Below are 23,782 nucleotides of genomic sequence, written 5' to 3' on the forward strand. Positions count from 1 at the left end.
ACCTAAAATAGTTTCATTTAAATAAGCTACAAAAATAATTTAGACAATTCATTTTAAATAGTTTCCAATCCATTAGTTATTTATTATGGCTTGTAGAGTATTGTGGGTGCTATATTCTATCTTTCCATTTTGCAGTGTATGATTATTGCTTATGCTGAGGAGAAGATGAAGCTGTGCTGCATCAGAGCAGCTCTTCAGGCTGAACCCCGACAGGCTGAACCCCGTCAGGCTGAACCCCGACAGCTGAACCCCGACAGGCTGAACCCATTCAGGCTACACCTGAATGGTACAGCCTGCCCCGTCTGGCTGAACCCCGTCGGGCAGAACCCATTCAGGCAGAACCCATTCAGGCTGAACCTCGTCAGGCAGAACCCATTCAGGCTGAACCCATTCAGGCTGTACCTGAATGGTACAGCCTGCCCCCGTCTGGCTGAACCCCGTCGGGCAGAACCCATTCAGGCTGAACCTCGTCAGGCAGAACCCATTCAGGCTGAACCCATTCAGGCTGTACCCATTCAGGCTGAACCCATTCAGGCTGAACCCCGTCAGGCTGCCCATTCAGGCTGAACCCATTCAGGCTGAACCCATTCAGGCTGAACCTCGTCAGGCAGAACCCATTCAGGCTGAACCCATTCAGGCTGAACCCATTCAGGCTGAACCCATTCAGGCTGAACCCATTCAGGCTGTACCCATTCAGGCTGAACCCATTCAGGCTGAACCCATTCAGGCTGAACCCATTCAGGCTGTACCCATTCAGGCTGAACCCATTCAGGCTGAACCTCGTCAGGCAGAACCCATTCAGCTGAACCCATTCAGGCTGAACCCATTCAGGCTGAACACATTCAGGCAGAACCCTTCAGGCTGAACACATTCAGGCAGAACACATTCAGGCTGAACACATTCAGGCTGAACCCATTCAGGCAGAACCCATTCAGGCAGAACCCATCGGCTGAACCTCGTCAGGCAGAACCCATCAGGCTGAACCCATTCAGGCTGTACCTGAATGGTACAGCCTGCCCCCGTCTGGCTGAACCCCGTCGGGCAGAACCCATTCAGGCAGAACCCATTCAGGCTGAACCTCGTCAGGCAGAACCCATTCAGGCTGAACCCATTCAGGCTGTACCTGAATGGTACAGCCTGCCCCCTTCTGGCTGAACCCCGTCGGGAGAACCATTCAGGCTGAACCTCGTCAGGCAGAACCCATTCAGGCTGAACCCATTCGGCTGTACCCATTCAGGCTGAACCCATTCAGGCTGAACCCCGTCAGCTGAACCCATTCAGGCTGAACCCATTCAGGCTGAACCCATTCAGCTGAACCTCGTCAGGCAGAACCCATTCAGGCTGAACCCATTCAGGCTGTACCCATTCAGGCTGAACCCATTCAGGCTGAACCCATTCAGGCTGAACCCATTCAGGCTGAACCCATTCAGGCTGAACCCCGTCAGGCTGAACCCATTCAGGCAGAACCCATTCAGGCTGAACCCCATCAGGCTGAACCCATTCAGGCTGTACCCATTCAGGCTGAACACATTCAGGCTGAACCCATTCAGGCTGAACCCATTCAGGCTGAACCCATTCAGGCTGTACCCATTCAGGCTGAACCCATTCAGGCTGAACCCCGTCAGGCTGAACCCATTCAGGCAGAACCCCGTCAGGCTGAACCCATTCAGGCTGTACCCATTCAGGCTGAACCCCGTCAGGCTGAACCCATTCAGGCTGAACCCATTCAGGCTGAACCCATTCAGGCTGTACCCATTCAGGCAGAACACATTCAGGCTGAACACATTCAGGCTGAACACATTCAGGCTGAACACATTCAGGCTGTACCCCGTCGTCCTTCCATAGCTGTAGCTCTGAATCTGATTCCTGATTTTCCTACTCCATATGAACCTGGATGTGATTTCATCTGAAAAGTCTTTATCTGTTACCTCAGCTGGGAGAGGTGTAAATAAATACGGTAACCTTGGTAATACATTTGTTTTAACCATTTCTACTTGACCCTGAGCTTGTAAAAGGGATTAAACTCCATCTCCCCACATCTGACCTTATTCCAGACACCAAGGAGCTAAGATGAAGGATTTTAGTTCAGACAAGTCATGAGACAGAAATACTCCGAGTGTAGGAGCCACTTATGCTTGCTTGTGTTATCACCACCAAAAGGCGTATTGTGTTTTGTTTTCTGAGTGTCTGAGGGTGGAGGGGTTATTTAAAGTTAATTGTAATGCTGTTTAGTGTGTGGCAAATGGGAAGAGGACACAGTTTTCTACTGTGTTTGGTTTGGGTTGGATGTTGAATTTATGTGTATTTCAGTGGCAATGCTAAACTATGGACAACGTTTCGGATAATAAAAGACTTTATTATAAATCAAAGTAGAGGATCGGCATCCTGAATCTTAACTCAAGGCACGTAAAACGAGCAACGCCCAGAAACAACCACCAGTAGCCTAAAATATAGGATTTTAGATGCTACACCGAAGTATTTCAGAGAGTTTGAATCCCAACTAATGCTGTGATCTGGTGAGTTGGGGGCTGCAGCACGGTGGTGAAGCAAGAACGTTCTAGGTTCGATTCCCGGCCCGGGGTCTTTCTGCATGGAGTAGCCTGACGTCAGACCAAACTCATCTGTTGTATTGATTAGCATTGATTAGTGATTAGCTGGTTCAGAGAGCAAATCAAAGCATCATCTTTTGTTCCCTCCTTCAGTGTGAATATCCTTCATGTTCTGTTTTCTCCATGGACTCTTACATTAATGAGAAGAGTTTGAAACTGGAGCCGTTAGCCGCTAGCCGTTAGCTGCTAGTCGCTAGCCATTAGCTGCTAGTTGTGTTGAAATAATATTTTAAATTAGCACAATACTGCACAGGATAGTTTTGATACATATGAAATATACCATAGAAAGTTAAAGTACACTCTACATTCACATAAATTTAGATAAAGATCCAAACTAAAACAACTGCTGAATCTCTGAACTTATATAAATTCTTAGGGAGGATTCTACAGAAAACAGCCTAGAATCTCTTTAGACAGAGAGTCTGTCTGCCAGGCAGTTAACAAATTCCTGAGCATGGTTCAAAAGTTCACTAGGATCTTAAAACTTTTTATAAATAATTTTATCTATATTAGAATTAACTATATTTCTTTAAGCATGTTTTGAATTAGTTACTTATTAGATCCAACTTATAGTCATTATTTAGCATTACATTGTGTGCAAGCTTGGTTAAAAATACAAACTACTTTCTTGTGGAAACATTTTGAGGCACAGATAGCGCTGCAGCTGCAATCATATATCAAACTGGACAGCGGCTGGTACGAGAAGGGTTTGCCGTATATCTGCTTTTGGGGCTCTTTAGCAGGAGGTAATAAAATTAACATTGAGACAGCCCACACAAAGGAAAAGAACACACCTCCTAATACATATATTTAAATGAGGAGAATATGCAGTCTATAAAAAATGGTTTGTTTCACAGCAGAAGTTGGAATCTCTTTGTGCTGAGTGAGAGTTTCCCGGAGGATGCATCTTCTGTCTTTTTTACTCAGTTAATTGTTTCTGTTTTGTCATGTCTTGGACTTTTGATGTTAGGTGAGATGATTATTGTAACATTCTTCTTGGATTGATTTTCTCTGGATAAAACTCTGAATATCTGAAGTCTGACGTCGTATGATTGCTCTTTTCTCTCTGCACACTTACACAGACACAGGAATTCGGGACTAAGAATTAATTAAGAGCTAAATCAAGTTCTTCCTCTTTTTAATTCTTAACAGTTGCTAGCTGCTAGTTGCTGGCTGTTGGAACATGTTCTCATCTTAACCTGTCTTTAAGTTATCTTGGGTTATGTGTTCATGTTTACTGATTTTACTTTGTAAGGTACAGCTTTATGTTCTATATCCTGTCATTCTGTGTATGTGCATGTTGTACTGTTGTTGTCCACTGGGGGCAGTGAGAGCGAGATTTTATATATATGCAGCACTGTTCTAAAAAGAATTAGACGAAGAAAAGTTTTCTCTGTGCCTGACCGTTCCACAAATAAAAGAACACAGCTATCTAAGAAAAGAAGTGTGGTTCATTGTGATGATGAGTGCAGATCAAGAAAACACAAACGCAACACTGGCCGTTAGCTGCTAGTCGCTAGCCGTTAGCTGCTAGTCGCTAGCCGTTAGCTGCTAGCTGAGTACGGAAGCGGAAAGCAGAGGCGCTACTGTAGCTAACGGTAAAAATAAAGTATGCCTTTATTTCTTATCTTCTTCTACATAGAGTCTTTAAAAGTGCACAGTCAAATCTGAATATTTTTCCATAAAAACTCCGATGTTTTGAGCGTTAAGTTGAAGTTATGATTCTCCCAGATATTCAATTTCTACATATTTATAGGTTCTCAGGGATCTAGGACATTGAAAAGCAAGAAAGGTTTAAAAATAAAGCAATTTAACAAGACATATCTTAAATAACACTTGTACTGAGAGCCACTACAATAAATCAATATTTATGATTAATTTAATGAAGTGGAATCACTCATTAAAACTTTTTAGTCAGAGATGAGATCAATAACTGAACCAAACTAAACATTTGAAACTTAGTTTGGCTTTGCAGGTTGTTTACTGAGAAAGTCATGTTTGGTCCTGGAGCTTGAACACAATAAAATAATGTAAACCACATTTTATATTTCATTTAACTACTACTAGTGTCTAGTAGGCTGACAGGAAACAGGAAGAGATCCGGGACGCCGTGTCCGTATGGACCTCGTTTTCGCTACGCCCCCAAAATGACCTTTAACCTGTCCCTGGTTTTGCTCATCAACTGAAACAGATTTTATCTTTCCTGAGAATAATTATTCTGTAAAATGCTGCAGATGTTTGAACATATATTATATTTAGCTCCTGATTTTTGCAGAAACTAAACTTTGTGTCCAAATTAAAATTATGCTTCATGATCATCAATGCTCTAACTGGATATCATCAGTCATTATTGATCATTAGGAATAATATTTCTCCATGCTTTCTTGCTTGTTTCCATACAGTAGAAAAGTTTGGATTCTGATTTTTTTTTTCCAAAAAATGTATTAGAATGAATGAAATTCATAGAGGACAGTCATAAATATGTGAATGAACAGAATCCATTCTTATCGTTAAAACATTGCTGTTGGAATCAGACGCTGCCAAAGTTCAGATATTTTAAAATATAGTAAACATACGAACATGTGAATTTATTGATTTCCCTCAGAGTTTATTACATAATCAATAAGCTCTGCTCCAACACACATCAATCTGACTTCACTTATTACTTGATCAGAAGCCGCAATGTGACGTCACCGGATGTGGGCTTTTTTAAAATGAAAAGTGTAAAGCCAAGCGTGTCGGTGCTTTTATTGTGAAGGGGTGTCCCGGATGTGTGCGCGGTTCCTCCCTGCAGCGGCGGAGCGTCGAGGAGGAAGAGGAGGAGGAGTTGAAGGTCACAGCAGCATCCTCAGCATCCCTCCACCGAACCTCCGGAACCGGGCCGAACCGAGCCGCCGCCATGGGGAACCGGGGCATGGAGGAGCTGATCCCGCTGGTGAACCGCATGCAGGACGCCTTCTCTTCCATCGGCCAGAACGCCGAACTGGACCTGCCGCAGATCGCGGTGGTGGGCGGCCAGAGCGCCGGCAAGAGCTCGGTGCTGGAGAACTTCGTGGGCAAGTAAGAACCGGGCCAGCCGAACCGAACCGCGGACAGCCGACCAGAGACACGGGTCTCAGGCTGCCAGGGTTCTGCAGAGGAACCGGGCCGCCGGGAGCCACATGGGGCCCCAAAAGAACCAGGAGGGCCCAGAAGAACTGCTGTGGAGCCCGGCGATCCTATGGTTCTTTTGGGTCTCCCTGGCTCTTTTGGGTCTCCCTGGTTCTTTTGGGTCACCCTGGTTCTTTTGGGTCCCACTGGTTCTTTTGGGTCCCACTGGCTCTTTTGGGTCTCCCTGGTTCTTTTGGGTCTCCGTGGCTCTTTTGGGTCCCCCTGGTTCTTTTGGGTCTCTGTGGCTCTTTTGGGTCTCCCTGGTTCTTTTGGGTCTCTGTGGCTCTTTTGGGTCTCCCTGGTTCTTTTGGGTCCCACTGGTACTTTTGGGTCTCCGTGGCTCTTTTGGGTCTCCCTGGTTCTTTTGGGTCCCACTGGCTCTTTTGGGTCTCCCTGGTTCTTTTGGGTCCCACTGGTACTTTTGGGTCTCCCTGGTTCTTTTGGGTTTGAGCAAAACCAGAACGTTCTGTGGTTCTGGCAGAGGATGGCAGGATATAGTTGGTACCGACCGGTCCATTTGTATCTTTGGCACCAGAACCAGTAGCAGGTCTGGTTCTGGTTCTGTAGAACAAGAGGCTTAATAGAGTTAGAGATTAGACTGGACCAAAACTGGTTCCGGTCGGGCCCAGATATGTTCAGGTCTGTAGTTTAATTTCTGCTGGAAGCTCGCACCTGATTGGCTGATTATTTCAGCTCTGTCTCCATCTCTGCTCTGATTGGCTGCTGCCAGTCACGACTGCATCATGCAGTGTGTGTTTCTGTGTGTGTGTGTTTCTGTGTGCGTTTCTGTGTGTGTGTGTTTCTGTGTGTGTTTCTGTGTGTGTGTGTTTCTGTGCGTTTCTGTGTGTGTGTTTCTGTGTGCGTTTCTGTGTGTGTGTGTTTCTGTGTGTGTTTCTGTGTGTGTGTGTTTCTGTGTGTGTTTCTGTGTGTGTGTGTTTCTGTGTGTTTTTTGTGTGTTTCTGTGTGTGTTTCTGTGTGTGTTTCTGTGTGTGTGTGTGTTTCTGTGTGTGTGTGTTTCTGTGTGTGTTTCTGTGTGTGTGTGTTTCTGTGTGTTTCTGTGTGTGTGTGTTTCTGTGTGCGTTTCTGTGTGTGTGTGTGTTTCTGTGTGTGTTTTTGTGTGTTTCTGTGTGTGTTTCTGTGTGCGTTTCTGTGTGTGTGTGTTTCTGTGTGTGTTTTTGTGTGTTTCTGTGTGTGTTTCTGTGTGCGTTTCTGTGTGTGTGTGTTTCTGTGTGCAGCCAATCAGAGCGCAGATGGAGTCTGTAGTTTCATCAGGTGAAACTACAGACCAGACCTCGGTCCTGGAGAACTTCGTGGGCAAGTAAGAACCGGGCCTGCCGAACCGAACCGCGGACAGCCAACCAGATATGGGACTCAAGAGGGACTCAGGTACAGAGGAAGCCTCACTTCCTCTGTAGTTAGCGTTAGCTTCAGCGTTAGCTTCAGCGTTAGCTTCAGCGTTAGCGGCGCCTCGCTCAGATCGGTGCTTGTTTAGAGCGCAGGTCCTGTTCGCTTCTTACTGTGGCTGTTCTAAACAGCTAAAGGTTCTGAAACAGGAAGCAGTCAACAGCAGAGCCAAGGACTGGCTGCTGGATTTGACCAGCTTCCCTTAAAGTCACATGACCTCAATAAGCTCCTCCCCCTCTGCTCAGGGACTTCCTTCCTCGCGGATCAGGAATCGTGACGCGGCGCCCCCTGGTGCTCCAGCTCATCAACTGTCCAACAGGTGAGATGGCCTTGATCGGCCACGTTATCCATCAGATGATTATCGATCAGGTGATTATTGATCAGATGATTATCCATCAGATGATTATTGATCAGACGATTATCGATCAGATGATTATTGATCAGACGATTATCGATCAGATGATTATTGATCAGACGATTATCGATCAGATGATTATTGATCAGATGATTATTGATCAGAGTATGCAGAGTTCCTCCACTGTAAGGGGAAGAAGTTCATCGACTTTGATGAAGTTCGTCAGGAGATCGAGGCGGAGACGGACCGAGTGACGGGACACAACAAGGGAATCAGTCCGGTGCCCATCAACCTGAGGGTGTACTCCCCCAACGGTAACTCACCTGTCCTGTGTCCACCTGTCCTGTATCCAGATGTTCTGTATCCACCTGTCTTTTGTCCACCTGTCCTGTGTGCAGTGCTGAACCTGACGCTGGTGGACCTCCCCGGCATGACCAAGGTCCCGGTGGGTGACCAGCCGGCCGACATCGAGCACCAGATCAGAGACATGCTCATGCAGTTCGTCACCAAGGACAACTGTCTCTTGCTGGCCGTGTCCCCTGCCAACTCCGACCTCGCCAACTCCGATGCCCTGAAGATCGCCAAGGAGGTCGACCCTCAAGGTCTGGCCACAGTCCCGCCCCCTTCCTGCCTGGGGGCAGAGACAGGAAGTGAAGGTGTGTCCGTGTGTTGCAGGTCTGAGGACCATTGGCGTCATCACCAAGCTGGACCTGATGGACGAAGGGACAGACGCCAGGGACATCCTGGAGAACAAGCTGCTGCCGCTGCGCAGAGGTATGACATCACAGCTTTCCGGCTGCTGATTAGTCCACAGCTTTCTGTCATTGCCAACAAAGCTGTCCACTCAGAGTCCAGATGTCCACCGTGGGACAGTAAGGGACGTGTTGTGGTGCAGGTTACATCGGGGTGGTGAACCGCAGTCAGAAGGACATTGATGGGAAGAAGGACATCACCGCCGCTCTGCAGGCTGAGAGGAAGTTCTTCCTGTCCCATCCGTCCTACCGTCACCTGGCCGACCGGATGGGCACCGCGTACCTGCAGAAGGTCCTCAACCAGGTGAGCAGCCCACGTCACTGCAGGTCAGCTGGACTTCATCTGGGGTCCAGTCCAAGGCTCCAGCAAGTTCTATTTCATTGTCGGTCCATGATGTGACCTATAGGGTCCACCGCCTGCCAGTCCTCTGACCATCAGACCTGCGTGACTCGCCACACCTTAAAACCACCTCCTCCTCCGCTTACAGCAAGCACTGCAGCAGCCAGCTGCTGTCCATCGAGAAGGAGGTGGAGGAGTACAAGAACTTCAGGCCCGATGACCCAAGCCGCAAGACCAAGGCCCTGCTCCAGTCAGTACAAGAACCTGAACAGAATCACACATACAGCAGCACTCAGAACCAGTCAGAACCAGTTGTCCCAGTTGTCCCAGTTGTCCCAGTGTTCTCTGTGTCTCAGAATGGTGCAGCAGTTCGCGGTGGACTTTGAGAAACGGATCGAAGGTTCTGGAGATCAGGTGGAAACTTACGAGCTTTCAGGAGGAGCCAAGATCAACCGTGTCTTTCATGAGCGTTTCCCCTTCGAACTGGTCAAGGTAACGCCTCACACAGGTAACCAGGTAATCAGGTAACAGGTACACCAGGTAGCCAGGTGTTGCTGTGTCTCTACTGCAGCTGGAGGCCGATGAGAAGACTCTACGTAAGGAGATCAGCTACGCCATCAAGAACATCCACGGGATCAGGTGAGGCCACGTCTGCCACAGGGCCAACAGGTGTGCTTACAGGACAGGTGAGAGCTCGGTGCTGACGAGCTGTGTTGGTCCGCAGGACAGGTCTGTTCACACCGGACATGGCCTTCGAGACCATCGTCAAGCGGCAGATCGCCCAGATCAAAGAACCCTGCCAGAAGTGTGTCGACCTGGTGATCAGTGAGCTGGTCAACACCGTGAGGCAGTGCACCAGCAAGGTACTACAGGGTACTACATGCTACTACAGGGAACTACAGGCTACTACAGGGTACTACAGGGAACTACAGGCTACTACAGGGTACTACATGCTACAGGGTACTACAGGGAACTACAGGCTACTACAGGGTACTACATGCTACAGGGTACTACAGGGAACTACAGGCTACTACAGGGTACTACATGCTACAGGGTACTACAGGGTCAATGATTTGTGTGGTTTGACAGCAATGGTTGCCTCAAAAGGTTGAGCAACTGATTAAGCTTTTGGTTCCATTTTTGTTTGGATGTTTTCCAGGATTCTGTTGAAGCTCCGTTCAGATCGACTGATTATCTGGACTGTTTGTAGTTTGCTTTTAGTTCTTCTGTCAGTTCCAGTAGTTTCACTGGCCGCTGTGGGTTTGGGTAAAACAGCAAGAAACTACGGAAACTGAACAACTGCACTTTTATCTGTTCTGCCATCATGACATTTTCTCTCAGGTGTGCCGTCCTCAGGTAGGTGAAAGGTCACTGATAATTGGTGAGACGGAATCCAGAGTGTGAAGGCTGGTCTGTGATTCCAGAGAATTAGAGGTTCATAAGACAGCAGAAACATCCAGACAATTGTTTCTGCTGAAACAATCTTTGATTTAAGGTCAAATCATCACAGAGCAACACCTTCTTCCTACTTCCTCCTCTCTGTCTGCAGCTGGCGCAGTATCCAATGCTGCGAGAGGAAATGGAAAGAATCGTCACTCAGCATATCAGAGACAGAGAGAGTCGCACCAAAGACCAGGTCAGTCCTACTTTTCTCCACCTGTTTCAAGAGACCCTGAGGTGTCTCTAGGGTGCCTGAGGTGTCTCTAGAGACCCTGACTTGTCTCTGGAGTCCCTGATGTGTCTCTAGAGTCCCTGAGGTGTCTCTAAGGACTCTCGGGTGTCTCTAGGGTCCCCAAGGTGTCTCTAGAGTCCCTGATGTGTCTTTAAGGACTCTTAGGTGTCTCTACAGACCCTGACTTGTCTCTGGAGTCCCTGATGTGTCTCTAGAGTCCCTGAGGTGTCTCTAGAGACCCTGAGGTGTCTCTAAGGACTCTTGGGTGACTCTAGGGTCCCTGAGGTGTCTTTAAGGACTCTTAGGTGTCTCTAGAGACCCTGACTTGTCTCTAGAGTCCCTGATGTGTCTCTAGAGACCCTGAGGTGTCTCTAGAGACCCTGAGGTGTCTCTAAGGACTCTTGGGTGACTCTAGGGTCCCTGAGGTGTCTCTAAGGACTCTTGGGTGACTCTAGGGTCCCTGAGGTGTCTCTAAGGACTCTTGGGTGTCTCTAGGGTTCCTAAGGTGTCTCTAAGGACTCTTGGGTGTCTCTAGGGTTCCTAAGGTGTCTCTAAGGACTCTTGGGTGTCTCTAGAGACCCTGAGGTGTCTCTAGGGTGCCTGAGGTGTCTCTAGAGACCCTGAGGTGTCTCTAAGGACTCTTAGGTGTCTCTAGAGACCCTGACTTGTCTCTGGAGTCCCTGATGTGTCTCTAGAGTCCCTGAGGTGTCTCTAGAGACCCTGAGGTGTCTCTAAGGACTCTTGGGTGACTCTAGGGTCCCTGAGGTGTCTCTAAGGACTCTTGGGTGTCTCTAGGGTTCCTAAGGTGTCTCTAAGGACTCTTGGGTGTCTCTAGGGTTCCTAAGGTGTCTCTAAGGACTCTTGGGTGTGTCTCGGGACCTGTAACGTTTGTATCTGCTGCGTCCCCCAGGTGATTCTGCTGATCGACATCGAGCTGGCCTATGTTAACACCAACCATGAGGATTTTATTGGCTTCGCAAAGTAAGATCTTTGAACTGATCAGGACCAGAGGAATTCATCCAGTTCTGTTGGGTCCACCTACCAGATCCCCAGGTGTTTGGGTCAGGTGACCCACCTGAGCTGAAGCTGTGTCTCCCCTAACTGTGTGTGTGTGTGTGTGTGTGTGTGTGTGTGTGTGTGTGTGTGTGTCAGTGCGCAGCAGAAGAGCAGCCAGATAAACAAGAAAAAGGCTGCAGGGAACCAGGACGAGATCATGGTAAGTGAGTGGACTGGTTGATTCTGGTCCGGTTCTTATTGGGTTCTGATGGTACTTGATGTCTTTGGTTCAGGTGATCCGGAAGGGCTGGCTCACCATCAACAACATCGGCATCATGAAGGGCGGAGCCAAGGAGTATTGGTTCGTCCTGACGGCGGAGGCCCTGTCCTGGTACAAGGACGACGAGGTACCAGAACCAGAAGCAGAACCAGAATCGCAGCCTGTACAGGCAGATGTTAGACAGACCTGGTTGTGGTCTGGTCACACTGACCCGGCTGCAGGAATCATGGTTCTGACCCGGACGGGTCTTGGTCTGGTTTCTGCAGACAAACGTTGAACAGTCGGTACCGGTCCAGAACCGGGACCGTTGGTGGTTCTGAGAACAAAGCTTCTGATGAGCCAGTTCTGGCCTGGTTTTCCGGCAGAACCAGACCTGATGCGTCGCACTGTCGCCCCCTGCAGGAGAAGGAGAAGAAGTACATGCTGCCGGTGGACAACCTGAAGCTAAAGGACATCGAGAAGAGCTTCATGTCCAGCAAGCACGTCTTCGCCCTGTTCAACACCGAGCACAGGTTGACCTCTGACCCCGTCCTCTCTGTCCCGGCCCGGTTCTGGACGCTCAGCCTGTCCCTTCCGCTGTTCCTGTAGGAACGTCTACAAGGACTACCGGCAGCTGGAGCTGGCCAGCGAGTCCCAGGAGGAGGTGGACAGCTGGAAAGCTTCTTTCCTACGCGCAGGGGTGTACCCTGAACGCAGCGTGGTAGGCTCCGCCTCTGCGCTCCACCTCACCACAGGCCACCTTTAAACTCTGTCCTCACTCTGTCTGTCCGGTCTCCGCCCTACAGGACAAGGACAAGGTGAGTGGAGGGTTACGGGAGCCGGGCTGGCCGGTTCAGAAGGTTCTGGAGCGCTGTGTGTGTGTGTGTGTGTGTGTGTGTGTGTGTGTGTTGGCAGGTGGAGGCGGAGGAGTCCAGTTCTGACGGTCAGATCCACAGCATGGACCCTCAGCTGGAGAGACAGGTGGAGATCGTCCGCAACCTGGTGGACTCATACCTGTCCATCATCCACCGCACTGTCAGGGACCTGATCCCCAAGACCATCATGCACCTGATGGTCAACAACGTACGCCTCACACACCTGGACAGGCGCCGACAGGTGCAGTCAGGACAAAGTGTCATGTGACGTCCGCTCTGCTCCCCAGACCAAGGAGTTCATCCACTCTGACCTGCTGGCTCAGCTGTACTCCTGCGGAGACCAGAACAGCCTGATGGAGGAGTCGCAGGAGCAGGTGGAGGAGGGGGGTCGGGGGTCAAAGTCTTGAAAACCTAAATAAATAGTGGTTGGCCTGAAAGCTGCAGTGACTTATTTCATGTTTTGCATCTCCATGGTGACAGAGGTCAGTTCAATCTGAGGAAATGCACCAAAAACAACCAATTAGAGCCCATAGGAGGGAGGGGCTTAGCACTGTCAATCACCCTCACGTACAGGCTACTAAATGTACTAATGGTGGACAAACAAACTCGTTACAAGAATCCACATCATCAGTCGCTAAGCTAACTAACTAATGTTAGTTAGCTTAGCGACCCCCCTCCTCCACCTCCGCATTTGTGTCAGGCTCTGTTGTGGTGAGCCAGCTACAGCGAAGCAGACCATGTAAGGTGCGGCAACATGTACACGAGGGTTACTGACGGCGCTAACACCATCCACTGGTTGGTTGTTTCTGACTGAGTGGTGTATTTCTGCAGTTTGCACTGGGAACTCTGGGAGAACTGAGCTCGTTATTTTCAGTCAGGCAGTGAGACACGCCGATATTAGCAGCTAGTTATCAGTTGATGCTAATGCTAACTGTCTGCTAACAACCTTGATAGCTAGCAAGCTACTTTGCATTTTAGCATCTACTATGGGTCTGTGTAAATTTAACACCAGTCTGTCCCTGATTCTGTCCCTGATTCTGTCCCTGATTCTGTCCCTGTCTCAGGCCCAGCGCCGGGACGAGATGCTCCGAATGTACTTTGCTCTGAAAGAAGCTCTGAACATCATCGGGGACATCAGTACGTCCACCGTTACCACGGCAGCACCTCCCCCTGTGGACGACTCGTGGCTGCAGGTGACAGGGATGCCGTCTGGACGCAGGTAAGCTGGCGTCGGCCCTTCCTGTTCCTGTGGGGCGGCGAGGCGGTCTCTGAGCCTCCGATTGTCTCCGCAGGTCTCCCATGTCCAGCCCGACCCCCCAGCGCCGGGCCCCTCCCGGTCCGCCCCGCCCCGGGGGCCGCGCCGCTCCGTCCCGACCCGCGGTTTCCCCCGATCCCGGAGGAGCGCCGCCGTCTGTCCCTTCACGGCCCAATAGAGCGCCCCCTCCTGGAGTCCCTAGGTGAGTGCGGCCGGACCCGGTCCGACCCGGTTCTGCAGGTTCAGAAGTTGTCAGGTTGCAGCGGTCACTGTTGACATCGTAGCAGCCCTGAAGGGCTCCCTGCAAGCCAACACCACATGTTAGCGTTAGCCGGATGAAGCCTCGTTACATAACGAAGCATCTCTGTGCTGTTCGGACCGATCACATGACCACCGTCTGGACGGGGGAGCCGCACTGGTCCAGTCCAACCCACTGGTTTCTCTGCTCCAGTGACATTAGCAGTCAGAGAATCCATGGGCCTCCCGGAGCCTCCGCGGACCTCCAGGGGCCTCCAGGGGCCTCCAGGGGCCTCCGCGGACCTCCAGGGGCCTCCGCGGACCTCCAGGGGCCTCCAGGGGCCTCCAGGGGCAAATGCAAATGCACTTAATGTGTAGCCAGATATTTTACGCACAAGTCTGCATGTCTGAAAATGAACGTGGCGTCAAAGTTTGTGTAAAAACATGCAAACTTTTGACCTGTCTTCAAAGTTTAAAAATATTACGACCAACTGAACAAGAAGGAAGAGCAGCCGGGGGCCCGGGGGTTTATCAACAGAAACGTGTCTCTGATGTACAGCAGTAACGTGAACTTTATCTGTGAACAATATCAAACGACAAAGAGTCAAAACTCCCATAAATCCACCGAAATCTGACGACATCCACTTATTTAGACCAGGAAGCTTCAAAGCCCATGTTTTTATGATTTTAATATTTTAGTGTTTAAACAATGAAACCTCATACAATAAGCTAACACACAATAACAATAAGGAAAATAGAAATAAAGGATTTGAAAACCTCACTCCAATGTAACTGATAATTTTGCTCAGTTTGTCTCATAAAGACATAATTCGTCTGAATTCATCTATGGGATCATTTCTTTGTTTTTTGTTTACTAATGTTACAGCTCCTTTCTCTTTCCCTAATTGTAATATTTGAAATTTATATTAGATTCCCATATGAATGTAATCTGGCTCCATGTCTGGTGTTTGTATGTGAAGCTAGAAAGAGACAATAATCTTGGAAACAGCCTGAGTTCTGGAGCTGAAGTCGGGACTCCGGTTGGTCCACTATAATGAAGTTAGGAGGTAGATTTGGTTTTGATCTTAGGGAAGAGTGGTCAAATATACTCTTTTCTTCTATGTTGCTTTCCTTTTCCTTTTGTATCAGATTTATTCATGAAAAAAGTTGTAGAATAACCTTTATTGGGCTTCTGTATTGATGATCATGTTGACGGCTCAAACTGCAGTCAGACTTCACTGAATTAGGACTGAAACTGGTTTTGGATTTGGAGGAGCTGGAAATACATCTGAAGCCTCTGAGCTTTTCATGTTCCAGTTTAGACAAGTGTGTCTCCTGTAAATAGATTAACGGTGCTTTCGCTTTTCACATTTTAGTTGGAATTTTTTTACGTTTTATAGGATTATTCATACCGTTCACATTCAACCAAACAATCTTGACATTATCAGCCATTATTTAGGTTAATAAGGTCACCAACAGAAGCTCATGAAACACAGAAGAACAAACAGAACAGTGGAAATGTGTGATGTCGCCCCACCTGGTGGGAGGAGGCCATCATTGCATGGGTTCTCCTCCAGCAGTAGAATGTGGGTTCCCCTCCAGCAGTAGAATGTGGGTTCCCCTCCAGCAGCAGAATGTGGGTTCTCCTCCACCAGTAGAATGTGGGTTCTCCTCCACCAGTAGAATGTGGGTTCTCCTCCACCAGTAGAATGTGGGTTCCCCTCCAGCAGTAGAATGTGGGTTCCCCTCCAGCAGCAGGATGTGGGTTCTCCTCCAGCAGTAGGATGTGGGTTCTCCTCCACCAGTAGAATGTGGGTTCCCCTCCAGAAGTAGAATGTAGGTTCCCCTCCACCAGTAGAATGTGGGTTCCCCTCCACCAGTAGAATGTGGGTTCCCCTCCAGCAGCAGGATGTGGGTTCTCCTCCAGCAGCAGGATGTGGGTTCTCCTCCACCAGTAGAATGTGGGTTCCCCTCCAGCAGTAGAATGTGGGTTCCCCTCCAGCAGTAGAATGTGGGTTCCCCTCCACCAGTAGAATGTGGGTTCCCCTCCAGCAGTAGAATGTGGGTTCCCCTCCAGCAGTAGAATGTGGGTTCCCCTCCAGCAGTAGAATGTGGGTTCCCCTCCACCAGTAGAATGTGGGTTCCCCTCCAGCAGCAAAATGTGGGTTCCCCCACATGAATGAGAAATTCATTAAACTGCAGTTCCAGCAGTTCGCCACCAGTGGGCACATAGAGCACGGTGAGCCCTCCTGCCTCTGTGGGCCAATGGCAATTTAGCGCAGAAACGGCTGGTTAGCGGAGGCGCTCACAGTCGTGCTTATCTGTTCATCAAATAAAAGAACTTGAGAAAATCACATTGATTAATCATTAAGTGTGCAACATACATGTATCTCCATCAATTATAGGTGGAATAAAAGAAATAAGGAGACATGAAAAATATAATCAACTATAATAAAAATACTATTTGCAATGTATATGTAATAAATTTAATGACAAACAAATAAATTAGGTTCACAGAAGAATAACAAATCTGTTAAACAGATACCAGTAAAAATTGCCATTTTTGCTCATATGGTCCAAGTATATTATTTTGAGATATTTTTTGGTGACAGAGTCTGATACATAGGAAAAAATTAGATGAAACTATTTAATCTATGATTGTTTAAATTTTTCTTTGTACATAGAGTAAAACACTCAGCAAGCTGCAGGTAAATGTTATCATTTAGCTGGTAAAGAATAATTATTGCCCTGTCAATAAATGATTTCTAATAGAGTGTTATTACCAGAGGAAAACAGTAATGGCTTCATGAGGTCAGAGGTCAAACTGATGAAGAAAGAGGATGGATGCTCTCTGCTAAAATATCATCATCTTCCAGCAAACAGTTGAGATAAAGTTGGTTCTGGTTTCACCACCATTTACCTGCTGTTTTACCTGCCAGTGAAAGTTTCATTAAAAGCTTGTTAATCTGCAGCTCATGAGACGGAACCAGCCGAGGAGATGAAAAGTTCAAACTCAACACTGTCTGGTACAGAAGCTCTAGTTGGGTAACCCAGAGATCACTGAGTCTTCTTAAAACAGAGTCTCTGAGAACTGTGAAGTGCACAATTCAGAGACTGAGGTCCAGACAAAAGTCAGGGAGCAAAACAATCTTTAATACATCTGCAGACGGAGAGCAAGAAATCCACTGCATTAGGCACAAATTAGGATCCGCTCTGAGGAACCCAGAGCTGCATAGTTACTTTATTCATCTCTCTTTACTACCGAGGCTGAGACTCAATCTTCTAAGACCAAACAAAAGAAACAAAGGAAAACATACGAAACCTTGTATGTAATATAATGTAATGTCTATGGGAGGTGAAAACTAAACACTCTGTCTCCATGCAGGGAAGGCCACGGGAAAAACAGCCAGTTCCCAAATAACTGTCTGGGGAAGTTCAGCAACCCTGGAAACTTACTTCAGTAGACACATCATGGTTCATTAGTTTGTACACCGTTTCCAGCTGCACAGAAAAACACCTTGACTGTGATACAAAGAACATTACATTTATATAATACATAAAGGAACATCATTTAATACGAATAAAACCTCTTCACAATTTCACCCTTTTTCTTTTTTTTTTTTTTTTTTTTTCAGGGAGCAAAAAACAATCAAGTGAATGAAATCCATAAATGATAAAATGTCTTGAATGGTAAAATGAAGCATCTGATAAAATGATAAAATGAATTAAATATAAAATGAGTATAAATTGAAATAATAATGGAGTAATGCAACAAAACAGGAGAAACACAAAACATCAGGTCACCTTCGCCATCAAGTAATGGTTGCAAATATGAACATCATAGGAGTGTTTCAGCAAGTATTTTGACCTCTTGTGACATTAAGCAAAGCAAAAACCTGGAAGCAAAAATTTCACATTAAAGATAAAAATCAAAGAAAGTGTCAATTTACTTGTACTTGGGATAATGAGAAAATCTTGGTCGCTAGAGAAAACAAATTCAACCTCAACATCAGGCGAGTTAGGAGGCCCATGGAACTGGGCTAGTTGTCAACGAAGCACTTGAGACGGAATCAGAAACGGACGACTGCACAGGATTATTATCCAACCGGGCAAAAGTATGCACAGTTTTTTGCAAGGGGGTGTTGAGAATATAAGTCTAGTTAGCATAACTATAGAGATAGTTAACCTTTAGACGTATGAAATATTAGATATAGCATGAACATTTAGAGTAGATTCCAAGTTAGGGAAACTTAGATAAAGATCCAAACTAATTTAACTGGTGTCTCTGGAACTTACATAAATTTCTAAGGAGGGTTTTTTGTTGTACGTTGCCAGTTAGATAAGAGAAACTGGAAACGGTCCAGACCATCAGTCGCATCTTTAACCTGAATCCTATAAATAGAAACTGGTAACAAGAGTGTTACGAGTGCACACAGACCAGCTGAGGTTTTTGGTAACCCATCAAATAATCTGTAATAATCACCACACCATCACTAAACATCGCTTCTGGAAATTGGTTTAAAATCTGCTGGCACCCGAATTATATTTGAACAATTTTGTGAATTGAGAGTTCCCAATTTAAGAGTTCCGGTCATAATAATGCATTTCCTAAAAATATAGTCAGTGTTTTCAGCAAAGCTGAGCTTTCTGTCCAGGAACCACACAAAGTTTGTCACAGTTTCAACAGGTTGGCCCTCAAGTGAAACTGGAGTCACTTTGACATCATTTAATTAGCTCTACCTCCTTACAAAAATGAAACATTAATAATTCAAAAAGACTTTGTGCTATTCTGATTTAGTAATGTAATTATATTAGTTGTGTTACCACCCCATGCCACTAGAGGTGGTAATAGACCCAAAAAGATGCGACTGAGGAGCAGATTTAGAAGAACACAGGAAGCTACAGAATAAACTGTGAGATGCACTGAAGTAAATAAAAGAGATTTCAATAGATGCTGAGAGTGAAAATCCTTATTAAAAGTGAAGATATATCACAGATTTCAAAAGAACATAAAAACAGGAGACTGCAGATAATATAGGAAATAGCGCCCCCTTCACTTCCGGAGTGCAATGGTTCCATTTCCATATAAGGTCTGAGACTGATAGCGGTCTGTCGCCCTTCCTGTTAGCTGCAGCAGGTCTTTCTCCTGAAGTCCATTGTTAGAGCCATAAATAGAAAATATTTGGAGGTTGATCTCACTCTTTGGATGCCTCATCATGCATAAATGCCATCAGAAGGTTCATATGTAGAAGAGGTCAAGCTTCTACTCTGCACTCAGATAATGGCACTAATTTTATTGGTGCTAAAAAGGAGCTTAGAGAAGCCATAGCTGAGCTTGATCATTCTAAAATAAGAGAAGAGCTGATGACTAAAGGTATCGCTTGGACCTTTAACACACCAACTGCCTCCCATCCAGGTGGAATATGGGAAAGACAGATTCGTACTGTCAGAAAGGTGTTGAACTCAGTTTTGGGGGAACAAACATTAGATGATGATGGTCTTCACACACTATTATGTGAAGTGGAAGCGATCATAAACAATCGTCCTTTGACTGCTGCATCAGATGATCCAAATGACCTGGAGGTTTTGACCCCTAATCATCTTCTGTTGTTAAAGAAACAGCCAGTCCTTCCTCCAGGCTTATTTGACAGCAATGATACATATTCACATCGACGATGGCGACAGACACGATACATGGCTGACTTGTTTTGGTCGAGATGGACAAAGGAATATCTTCCATTGCTACAAGAGCGGCAGAGATGGCGGACTCAGATGAGGAATTTTATCCCTGGAGACCTTGTACTCATTGTTGACAGTTCAGCTCCAAGAAACGCTTGGTTGACTGGAAGAATCCAAAGGACCTTCCCGGACTCTAGAGGAATTGTACGATGGGTTCAAGCTCAAACCAAGACCAGTTTGTTAGATAGAGCTATTAGTAAACTCTGTTTGTTACAAGAAGCAGAAGGATTCAAGGAAAGACTGCTTGTTTCGTCACAGCTAAAATGTTGATAGATATTTTGTTAGGTTAGTATGGCTCTTTTTGAAGTTTAATTGTTATGCATCCTGCCTATACAATTAGGGGCCGGAATGTTAGAGCCTTAAGTAGAAAATATTTAAGTAATTTGTTTGATGGTTTGTTTTTTATTTTATCATACTTAGTTAAGAAGACTATTTGTTCAGACAATTTTTATTGTGACGTTTAGTTTTATTTTGAAAGGCTTACTTCCTGTTGGGCATATGTTGTAAAAGAAAAATTCTATTGACAGTTTGTTCACTTAACGGATTATTAGACAATACAGTTTTTGACCGAGTAAACTATCCACAGTTTACACGGATAGTTGTCCCCACAAACATCATTAAAATGATTGGTTTTAATGATGTGAACCGACAAGATTGTTGATCTAATTTGCACCAACGTGCACAAGAAGGAAAAAGGAATTGTTAACTGTAGCTGTCTTTTTTGTATTTGTATAATTTTTATAGATAAATATTTTTTGTTAAAATTCATAGTTTTCATGCGTCCTTTACTCTCAGTGTCTAAGGAATGACACAGATATTGGATCTGTTGCCATAACATCCATAAAAATGTGGACTTCAAGTAAGATGGAAATAGAATCCAATATGGATGGGACGAAGGGCGGTTATGGAGAATATGAGACACACTTCGACCTCTGACCTTCAACATGAAAGGCATCTGAAGGACACAAGGAGGGACAAGGGAGGGAGAGCATTGGGACAGGGCCTCAGTCTCAACATTAGACAACATGGGGGAGTATAATGAGTGTGTGTGGGATGTTGTGAGGACCCTCTCCTACTTGTGGGACGAAAGCCTAGTCCCACAAGGACAAGTGCTGCTTTTGGTTCAGGAGTCAGATTTAGGACAAAGGTGTGAATTGAGTGTTGGGTAGGGTCAGGGTTCGGCTATAGAAATGAATGGAAGTCAATTGAAAGTCCGCACAAACGTGTGCGTGTAAGTAAGTCTGAACGCTGTCTCAAATCGCTCTTTAATGATTGATGCTGCGTCCATCAGCCTGTCCTGCTTTCAAAATGTCTGCCGAACCAATGAGGACACAGATCCGCCCAGAAGCTGGTCTGTGATTGGTCACATAAAGAGGAAGTTGTTCTTCTTTGTTGGTGCTGTAGAATGACAAACCGCGATCCACAAACAACCTCCACAGAAGAAGAAAAGAAAGAGATGTCTTTCTTTAATCACATCCATCCATCATTCATCCATCCATATCCAAGTCCTGTCCCTGTCTCCTCTCTGTTTGTGTGATCGTATTCTACCAGTACCATATAAGGCAAACAGGAAGCTTTCAGTGTGTCAGTGACCCCTCCCCCATATTGACCATATATGGTTATTCTTTCAGAATCTCAATCAGTGACCAGTGAGGATTCCACCAATGGTACGTCAGCTGTCTGTTTGATGTCTCTGCATCTCCAGCCATCCAATCAGAGTCTCGCTTTGTTACCCCGCCCTCTTCCTCTACATCATCATTAGTCATGTGACTGTTCTGTGGGTCTGTCTGTTTCTGTTCATTTGTTTTTGTTTCTCAGTCAGAGCTGCTGCGTCTCCACCCTGAACCTAAAAATACCCCGCCTCATGACTCCGCCCCAAATACCCCGCCTCATGACTCCGCCCTCTGATTCCACCTAATCACCACCACTGTAGCACAAGTGAACACCGACCCATCCCGGCCAGTTCTGGTTCTGCTCCTGGTTCTGTTGGTCCGGTGGACCCAGCAGAACGTTGGTTCCTCTCACCCGGTGAGAAAATTCTGCTGATGGTTCTGGAAGGGTCCGCTGTCGGTCCTGTGTGGTTCCTGGGTTCTCCAGCCATCGCCATTGGGTTCGCTCCCATCAGCTTTCAGGTTCTGTTGATCCATCTGGACTTGGCTTGTTGGTACCGCCGTTCGTTCGATGAGATTCTTTTTCGGATCCGGTCCAGATGGGTTCCTGCTGCGTTGGTTCTGACCCACTGCTGACCTGTCCTCTCTCTGTCCTCTGTCCCAGTCGCCCCAGTAAAGGTAGCCCCGCCCACGGAGAGAGTCCCCAGTCGTCCATGGAGGGCTGACCTGATGACCTCTGACCCCTGAACCATGTGTGACCGCTCCCCTCATGTTGGTGACCATTAGTAGCTCGTTGTGATGAATCCAAACCACTTGCTGTCCACCTGTCTGTCTCACTGTGGACTTGGACAACTGCAGAGACGTCCTACAGAACAAGATGCCTCACTCCGCTCCGGATCTTCAGGCTGGGATCAGTTCTCGATTTTAGTTTCCTGGTTCCTCCGGAACGAAGCTGAGATGTTTCTTTACAGTGTAAAGTTTGATTTGCCGTCTATTTATCGGTTATTTATCAGTTGTTTATTTGTTATTTCTTGAGTTTTTTTTATTAGTTATTGTCAATCGATTACTGATGATCTGCCACTTATTGATCATATTCTGCTGATCTGGTGATGTTTGACCCAGTTGGTTCTGTGGTGGACTCGATTGGTCCCTCATCCAAACTGGTTCCAGTTTGGGAGATCTGCTCTCTACTGGTTCCAACAGATCCAACTGGTGTAAATCGTATCCGGACTGGTCCTCCTTGTCATTGGTTGGTGTAAACCAGACTGGTTCAAACTGGTTCTAATACTGAATGAACCCAGTCATCAGGACGGAACCGGGCTTCATCGGGTTCTAGATCAAAGTTCTGTTTGTTTGGGTCGTTGCATGCATCGATTGGGTTCTGGGTCAACCCGGTTTAGGTTCTGGACCAAGCTGCTGCTCTCTAATTGGTTCTGAACATGAAAACAGCTAGCATCAGCTAACCAGAGCAGGCACAGGGGAACCAATCAGAAACCATTAGAACTAATGCTGCTAAGCTCCTCCCCTTTGCTCCCCACCGCCATCTGATGCTCCGGAGTTCTGACTGAGTACTGATGACCTGGTTCTGAGTGGCGTGAGCCCAGCTGCATGGGCCTGCTGACCTGGTTCTCATCAGAGTGGTTCTGATGGATCATATGTTTTCTGTGTCGTGGTTCTGGTGCTCCATGTAGCGTGTCATAAGCGTGTGGTTAGCGTGTGATAGCCGTGACGTGTTGTTACTGTTAGTCTGAGCATGCTCAGTGACTCACTCTGATCATTCTAATAATAAATGTGTCAATATTCTGACTCCGCCCACCAACCGTGTGTCATGTGACCTCAATAAAGTGATGTGGAACAACCCATTGCTCTCGGCTCCTTATTAAAATTGGATCAAAACCGGATCAGAACCGACAGTTAATCCTATTAATGCTGCATGATTTCATTTCTATGAATATGCTTTTACACCGTGTTCCAAATTATGATGCAAATTGGTTTAAAGTGTCATAAAGATACATTTTTTGTTGTGCTATTAAATGTATAGATGGTTTTGTGTGTCTTTTTTTTTCTTTTTTCAATGTTTATTGAGTTCTTCAACAGTAAAATTTACAATAAAGACAACATTAACAATAACAGTACTTTAAAGTATATAGCATTGGTTATTTATACATAATAGGACTTGGTTTTAACATTTTCTCCCCTGATCCCCTCCCAGTCTTCCCCTGTTCCCCCTCTCAGCCAACAGGGAAAAAAAAACGCACAAGACATTAAATAAATAAAAATAAACTTAAATATAAATAAAGGGTTCACACACACAGTGTCTTTATTTTGAACCAGTAATATTTGGGCCTTTCCTCTCTGGTTTTAAGAACGGTTCCCACATATTCTGATATACTTCAAATTGGTCATTTATTTTGTGGATGAGTCTTTCGTAAGAGGCAGTCTCTACGAGTGCCGCATACCATTCTGTACAGGTAGGGGTATTTTGACCTTTCCAATGTCTTAATATAATTCGCCTTGCCGTGGTGAGGG

At 46.3% G+C, this 23,782-nt stretch overlaps 1 protein-coding gene across 1 annotated transcript; it reads left to right on the plus strand.

The window, feature by feature from the left end:
* The first annotated feature begins 5,363 nt into the window (after positions 1-5,363).
* On the plus strand, positions 5,364-23,113 carry LOC129366201 (dynamin-1-like). The gene is made up of 22 exons (XM_055039917.1): positions 5,364-5,669; positions 7,409-7,482; positions 7,683-7,832; positions 7,917-8,120; positions 8,194-8,292; positions 8,414-8,587; positions 8,710-8,860; positions 8,967-9,102; positions 9,182-9,249; positions 9,335-9,473; positions 10,160-10,246; positions 11,193-11,263; positions 11,435-11,498; positions 11,572-11,685; positions 11,961-12,070; positions 12,147-12,258; positions 12,344-12,355; positions 12,453-12,620; positions 12,700-12,786; positions 13,477-13,631; positions 13,705-13,869; positions 21,918-23,113. The coding sequence occupies exons 1-22, from the start codon at positions 5,509-5,511 to the stop codon at positions 21,976-21,978; spliced, it is 2,562 nt and encodes an 853-aa protein (XP_054895892.1). The 5' UTR covers positions 5,364-5,508; the 3' UTR covers positions 21,979-23,113.
* The last annotated feature ends 669 nt before the right edge of the window (positions 23,114-23,782 follow it).

This window comes from Poeciliopsis prolifica, unplaced genomic scaffold (genome assembly GCF_027474105.1).
Source record: "Poeciliopsis prolifica strain line A6 unplaced genomic scaffold, Auburn_PproV2 SCAFFOLD014, whole genome shotgun sequence".
In the NCBI taxonomy this organism is placed as follows: Eukaryota; Metazoa; Chordata; class Actinopteri; order Cyprinodontiformes; family Poeciliidae; genus Poeciliopsis; species Poeciliopsis prolifica.

Bases quoted from the DNA above. Each gene is read 5' to 3' on its own strand.
- LOC129366201 (XM_055039917.1), top strand. From the start codon at position 5,509: ATGGGGAACCGGGGCATGGAGGAGCTGATCCCGCTGGTGAACCGCATG. The intron at 7,833-7,916 runs GTAACTCACCTG...TCCTGTGTGCAG, and splicing joins GAGGGTGTACTCCCCCAACG to TGCTGAACCTGACGCTGGTG. The intron at 11,686-11,960 runs GTACCAGAACCA...CGCCCCCTGCAG, and splicing joins CCTGGTACAAGGACGACGAG to GAGAAGGAGAAGAAGTACAT.